This window comes from Fukomys damarensis, unplaced genomic scaffold (assembly GCF_012274545.1).
Source record: "Fukomys damarensis isolate Sample0158 unplaced genomic scaffold, DMR_v1.0_HiC HiC_scaffold_13, whole genome shotgun sequence".
Lineage (NCBI taxonomy): Eukaryota > Metazoa > Chordata > Mammalia > Rodentia > Bathyergidae > Fukomys > Fukomys damarensis.
Genome location: NW_022900925.1, coordinates 15032677 through 15039929, shown reverse-complemented (window position 1 = coordinate 15039929; position 7253 = coordinate 15032677). Strand labels below are relative to the sequence as shown.

The 7253-nt window shown below is 45.0% G+C and overlaps 1 protein-coding gene across 3 annotated transcripts in view; it reads right to left on the bottom strand.

Moving 5' to 3' along the window:
• Smyd4 (SET and MYND domain containing 4) overlaps positions 1–7253 on the bottom strand; it is a 54369-nt gene that overhangs the window by 2958 nt on the left and 44158 nt on the right. For 2 of the 3 annotated variants that reach the window (XM_033762855.1, XM_010642146.2), the window contains 5 exons: positions 5870–6052; positions 5259–5422; positions 3719–3851; positions 2307–2423; positions 2002–2125 (listed from right to left, as the gene is read on the bottom strand). In XM_033762855.1, the coding sequence (XP_033618746.1) occupies positions 2002–2125; positions 2307–2423; positions 3719–3851; positions 5259–5422; positions 5870–6052 (721 nt within the window). The remainder of the gene's footprint in view (positions 1–2001; positions 2126–2306; positions 2424–3718; positions 3852–5258; positions 5423–5869; positions 6053–7253) is intronic. The other variant, XM_019210405.2, reaches the window with a different exon arrangement.

Genomic DNA, 7253 nt, shown 5'->3' with positions numbered 1-7253 from the left:
TTCTTTTTTTTTTGAGACGGGGTCTCACTATGTAGTTGAGACTGACCTGGAACTCAGTATGTAGCCCAGGCTGGTCTCGAACTCAAAGTGATCCTCCTGCCTCAGCCTCCCGAGTGCTGGGACGACAGGCATGTGCTACCACGCCCGGCAAAAAGTTATTTTTAAATGAGGCATCAAAGGCACAGAAGAGATGTGCCTCATCTTCAGGGCTCAGGGTCAGCTCTTTGCCATACATATCTCATTTGGCTTTTCCTGTCGGATGATTTCTCTCCTTTGAAAGTGGCCTCTTGCATAGCTGATTCCTCCCCTGGGGCCTGGGTCATCTTTTTGCTGCTTGCAGCTTTTACGTCATGGATCCTGGGAGGCAGGAAGCACCCTGGAAGCCAGGGAGGGCTGAGGGTTGGAGGTCAGGGGTTTCCTGATCCTCTGCAACTCTACTCTTGCAGGAAAGGCTTGCCACATCCTCAGAAGCTGAAGCTCTGCTCCAGAAAATGGTACCTGTCTTGTTGCTGGGGAGAGAGACCAGGGGTCATGACTGCCTCCACAGCAAGGTGTAGATGCCCTGCCAAGCACACTGAGTACCAAGTGCCACTGGGGGCAAACAGGCAGGAGAAGGTTGCTGGTTGGCACAGGCAGGAAGTGAGGAGGCAGTGCACTCAGTCAGTTGCACAAATGTTAACTAAAAGCTTACTCAGACACTGTGAAGGCACAAAGGTATCTAAGATAGTTTCTGTCCTCCCAGGGCTTACACTTTCCTGAACACTTCAAGGCAAAATTTGAGAGCAAAATTATGAAAATAAAAAGTAAAAAGACTTCAGGAATTTGAAAAAATATAGCCAAATCTCAAAGTTCTGATCTGACATTTATGCAGGAATGTTCAACCTAGGGTAACTATGTCTACCGCTGATCAAACTCTGTACCCTTTCTTTTCTCTCTGACCAAATGGCCCACTCACTACTCATGATCTTAGGTTTAAGCTTCAAACACTTTCTCTTATCAGTGTACACCAATGACAGTTTTATCAAGGCTGAGGTAATACATTCAGAAATACTGAAATTAGAATTCCTTAAATGATCAACCGTGAAAGTAGGTGAGCCATCAGCTCACCAATCTATTTTTTTATTTATTTTTTATTTTTCTAAATGGTGCTAGGGACTGAACCCAGGGTCTCATGTGTGCTAGGCAAGCCCCCAGCTTCAAACTTTTTTCTTCTGTTACCAGTGACTGAACTCAGGACCTTGTGCTTGTAAGGCAGGTGTGGTGCCACAGCTAAATCCCTGGCCCTTTTAATGGTATTTTTGAGTCAGGGTACCACTTTATAGTTCAGGCCAACCTTGAATTTGTGGAGATCCTCCTGCCTCAGCTGGGATTACAGGCAAGTGCTGGGATCACAGGCATGTGTCACCACACCTAGCAAGCTTCTAACCTTTAAGGCAGGGTTTTTCAACTTTGATACAACTGCTATTTTGGGTCAGATACTGTACTGCCTATTTCAGGAGATTTATCAGCACCTCTGGATGCTAGTAAAACCCCTACCTCCAGTTTGAAAATCAAAAATATGTCCAGACAGTGCCAAATGTCACCTGGGGGCAAACATCATTCCTGTTTGAAAACAACTGCTTTAAAGAGAATAGGATGCAAACTAGGGAAAAGGCAGAGACCCTGGAGCTGAGGGTGGTAGGAATGAGAGAGCCCGGGGAAGTGTGACTAACCAGAGAGGAATGAGGAAGAATGCTGCGCTGCTTGGCGGGTGGAGCTGCCTGGCAAATCTCCCCGGGGAAACTCACTTAGTATCTAAGAGCTTTCCCCATATCTCGCAGAAGAAAATTCTAAAGCTTCAAGTTTGTCAGCAAAAACAAAAGGTAAGGATCTCTCCTAAAGAGGAAATAAAGTTTCAACACGCTTAAAAGCACCACAGGAAAAGTCACACCCCTAAGTGCCTAGTAAAAAAACAGAACAGTGTGTGCCCTGGTAGAGCACTAGGACAAAGGAAAGACTTACCCATTGAACAGGACTTGAGCTAGTTTGAAGAGCTCATGGCCCATTTCCACACTGGATGGCCCGTGGCGAGCCGCAACCACTTGGAGGCTCTTTTGTAGATGGGTAGCTGACTTTTGCCATTCCCCTGTGAGGAAAGAAAAATCTTATTCCAGAAAAGAATCATAGTCACTTTTGGATGAATTCTCAGGGTGATCAAAGGTGACTGGAAGGGACAGTAGCATCAATTTAAAGAGAAAGAAAACTAACCAGAACAGGCAAGGGTGCCCACAAAACACACAAGGTAGGAAATGAAGCATGTGCAGTACCTAGGGCAGCATAGGCCCGGGCCAAGCCATCCTCGATTTCCCCTGCCACAGCATGCTCTGCCGACAGGAAGCTCTCAGCATCTTGCTGGCACCTCAACAACCACGGAATGGCTTGCTCTATCGAGTCCAAGGAGAAATGCCTCAGTATAGACATAAGTCCAGTCCTGAAAACAAGAACCCACATCCCACATTCTGCGCTGTAGAAATGTCCCCTCGTGTCCCTGACTGTCATTATCCCCATACTCCAATAATGTTTTTCTCTCATGTTTTTTTCCTTCAGTGGTGCTAGGTGGGGCATCCCCACACTTACCCTGGGTTTCCAACATCCACTTTCCAACACAACCAACTCTACAGTTCACTTACAGTCATCATTTCTCTTAACTTTGAAATCTAAGCTGAAATGTAACTTTCATAAAGTAGAGCAAATAAATTTCCACAATGTCAAACTCTAATTTCCAGGGGTGATAAGGAGTTTCATAATTATTTCTTTTTTTCTTTTCTGGAGATAGGGTCTCACTTTGTAGCCCAGGCTGGACTCAAACTCATAGTGATCCTCCTGCCTTAGCCTTCTTCTTTTTTTTTCGTTTTTTTTTTTTGTTTTTTTGAGACAGGGTCTCACTACGTAGTTCAGACTGCTCTGGAACTCACTGTGTAGCCCAGGTTGGTCTCGAACTCATAGTGATCCTGCTGCCTCAGCCTCCGGAGTGCTGGGATTACAGGAGTGCGCCACCATGTCCGGCTGCCTTAGCCTTCTGAGTGCTGGGATTACAGGCGTGTGTCATTATGCCTGGCAATTTCTTTTCTGAAAAGAAACTTACTTTCTTTCTTTTTTTGTGTGTCGTGCTGGGGATTGAAACTAGGGCCTCATGCTAGCCAAGTGGCTACCACTGAACTACATCCCCAGCCCAAGTGCAGAATTCCTAACTCCACTGTTCTGTAGAAAAAACTGGCTTTGATTAGGGAGAACAACTTTCCTAGGAAATTAGGTCATTAGGCCCTGGAGTTAAATGATGCAGAATTCTGGCGTTTCACAGAGTTCATGGAAGTCAGAGATAACCCTTCAGTCATTAAGAATACTATAACTTGGCTATATGATGCCTAAGACAACAGCTTAACTCATTTGGCATTTTATTTTTCATGGATACCAGACTGAATGGTTAAGATTTACTCTACTGGCTTCTATAGCCATCTTGTGGCTGGTATGGGGATAATTAAATTCAATTCTTCAATCATCGAATAGCTTTTTTTTTTTTTTTTTCAGTGCTGAGAGTCAAACCCAAGGCCTCACACATACTAGGCAAATTCTTTTCCACTGAACTATACCCCTACCCGCTAACTATTCTTGAGTGGAAGGTGATGCCAGAATATTAAAAGGGAAGGGGCCAGTAGACCAAAGCAGGAGCCAGTCTCACCGAGTTTGCCATTTCTGAGAAGCTCTGAAGCTATCCCAACCTGCTGCTGAAGGTCCTGCAACCGAGAGACCAGGTGGTTCCTGCTGATGCGTTCTGGACAAGCTCTGTTCCCACAGCTCAGGACATCATCTCCCTGTGGAAGTCATTTCCATCTTTATTTCTATACCAGAGTTGGTTATTAACACTGGCCATACTTACATTACAGGGCCATTGACCCAATAGGGGAAAGAGACCCTTGCAATAATATATCATAAGTAGGCTGGGGATTTAGCTCAGTGGTTCCACTGCCTGCCTTGCAAGCATAAGGTCCCGAGTATAATCCCCAGTACCAAACAAAACAAAACAAAAATACCAAAATAACATATCATAATCAAAGCCTGGCTGAATTTGGTCTGATAGCAGCAATTCTAATGCAAGTAGTAGCTTATTCCATCCCAAGATTTAATTTTTGGAAAAGAACTGCTCAAGTTCACAGTTCATCTCAACAGCTCCTTTCTTCTCTCTTTGGGGTCAGGCCTCGGATGATAGAAACATTTCTAGTGGTTATAAAAAAGCCATAAGAAAACCAACACAAAAAGGTGCTAAGTGAAGCTCCCTCACATTTGACATTGGGTCTGCAACTTCAGCTCTCAACGCAACCAACTCTTCAGTCTTCTTATGGTTCCCCTATGGAAAATACTGTATGCCCTTGAAGAGAAGAAAACTTCTGAGGTGGGCATTTGTTTTGTTGTTGAAGATGCCAGTATCTATGCCATCATTTGGCAACAACTCAATTTCTTGAGGACCCTCACCCTTCTACTGTCAGTGCTCTATAGCTGAGAGTGTGAACATGTGGCTCAGATGTAGCCTGCTCCTCTGGTCCAACTGGCTGGGACAAAATTAGGATTTTTGGGGCTGCGGATTTAGCTCAGTGATGCTGCCATCTCCCTCGCAAGCACAAGGACCCAAGTTTGATCCCCAGTACCAAAAAAAAAAAAATTCTGATTTTCCTCTGGCCACAGTCACTGGGTCGATGCAACACTGTAAGACTTTTGCCCAGACTATTGTTGGAGTGGCACATGTTTTCAACCTCCTGGGCAGGGAAGGCGAGGAAGCTGATCTGTTGACAGCCATCCTGCCACCATGAAAGGGAAGTGTGCATGAAGATGGGGCTAGCACAGAAGGAATGGAGTTGAGAGGCAGATGGGAAAGTGCGGTCCTGGTGACATTATCCAAGTACCCAAGTTGTGTCTGAAATAGCCCTCTCTTAGAACCTTTTAATTACTTAAGCAAAAAAATTCCCAATCTTTTTCCTCCCTTATATCAGTTTAGGTGGGATTTTCTGTCATTTGAAAGAGAAACAACATTAAATTAAGTCCTTTCCTATGGTTTCTTGGAGGGACAGCCAATGTGTGGAGATGATTTATTCCGGTGAAGTGACATGACTGCTCTCAGCAGCTTTAAACCCCCAGTGGTGGCTCCTCCTAAAGACTGGGGGCCTGTGGGTCGGATAACTGACCTCCAGAGACAACAGAGAGGAGAAGGGAGAGGAAAGGTTTACCTGCATGAGTGCTCTGCAGTTATTACAACGGAACGCTTCCCACCTGGGCCCTGTAGCTGTTCTGAGCTTCTCACAATGACAAGCTGGACAGCTGCAGTCAAAGAAGTACTGAGACCTCAGCTTCTGCTGCCTTTCAGCAGCACTCATCCGGCTCTCGTGAGGCCCTGGAGAGAGATCACACTCAGCTAATACTGAATGCAAGAAAGAGTCAAACAGTACTTAAGAGGCCTCAACTCAGCAGAGGGTCGGATGATTATTCACCATGACAGGTAACCTTTACTTAAACATTTGTGGAACTGGATACTGAAATAAGCTTCCAAGTTGCTGGGACAAGAAAATAAAGAAGCTGAGGCGTAGCTCCTAGAACCTAGACCATTTTCAGAACAAGAAGTTTACAGAGATTAATCAAGGACAGACATGATAGCTTAGCCATAATAGGGCTTCTTACTATGGTAAGATGATCTTTTTTTTTTGGGGGGGTGCTTAGTGATGCATTGTTTTTTCCCTGTAACAAACACCAGACAGGTGAAGGCCCAGGGAATTGCTCTTCCCTACCCACTCTGTCCATTGGCTGGAAAGGAGTGGGACAAGGGAGAGGAGGGCTGGCTCACCATAGCAGTGGAGAATCTCCTGCCCTTTTCTAATCTGCTGAGCTGCCCGAATGGTGGCGACAGTGCCAGCAAAAGACACACTGGTGTTGGGGCTGCAGGAGTGGTTCAGGAGGCTCACGACAGGGAAGATGCCTGTAGCAAGGCGTACCTGCCTGCTGTCAGTAACAATGCTCTCTTTAGATCCTGAAAGTACAGAGGCAAAAGGAAAAATATCAGGACATCAGTCCTGGTGTCACCATCCATTTGTCAGAAGTTAAGCTGGGCATCTGGGCCTGAAGCCCATCTGAGTCATGCATGGCTCCTCAGCCGGACCCAGTACAAATCAGATGGAACATGGCTCACAGTAAACTCTGGTCCCTAGGAAGCAAAGTGAATGAACACAAGAAAAGTCCACTGGGATCCTGGAACCTAGCTATTGTGTCTTGACACCACACACACAAAAGCTGCCAAGATTAGAATTTATAAAAAATAATTAAAAGGGGATTATCAGCTGGGTGCTTTCCTGACAGTTTCATAATGTTCATGAAGACACAGAAGCCAGAATACCTGTTGAGATTATTTCCCAAAGACTTTTATATTCCAAGTGCTTTTATGTAACTGGTCTTTGGGTGGTTAATAGAACATGCGACCTAGTTATTATACCAAACTTTATATATTTAAGCAGGCATAAGTGTATATAAAAATCAATATTCTTTAGGTTTACTTCTTCATTATGCTCTTTGACCACCTTTCTGGAAAACCAGTAAGTAGTTCTCAAGGAAGTAAACTCTTTATATTAACTTTATTCAAGACAATCTCTTAGCTCCCAAAATCTCTTTGTAGTACAACTGACCAGCAACTTAACTACATGACTGAACCTCAGAAAGGAAGAAAGAAAATGGCCTCCAGGCAGTGAGGCAAGCCTGTACCAAGGCACATGCACTTCTGTTTATATGTGAATTCTATCATGTGTAGGTCTGCATGGTTAAATTTCCATTGCTGTGACAAAATACCTGAGAGATCAACTTAAGAGAAAAGTTTTATTTTGGCTCATGGCTCCAGAGGGGTCAGTCCATGGCTACTTGGTTTTGACACTTAAGGCCTGAGATGGTGCAGCATGGAGAGTGTAGCAGAGGAGGCTTCTCACTTCATGGTGGCTGGGAAGCAAAAAGAGAGAGGCGGGACTGCAACCCCATCTCCTTCAAGGGTCCCTAACTTCTTCCCACTGGGCTCTCCTCCTCCTCCTGCTCCTCCTTCTGTTTTTTTGGTACCAGGAATGGAACTCGGGATTTTGCTCTTACAAGGCAGGCAGTGGAACCACTGAACTAAATCCCCAGCCCCATACGTCCTACTTCTTAAAGGTTCCACCACCTCCCAGTAATGCCATAGGCATCAGCATTTAGGC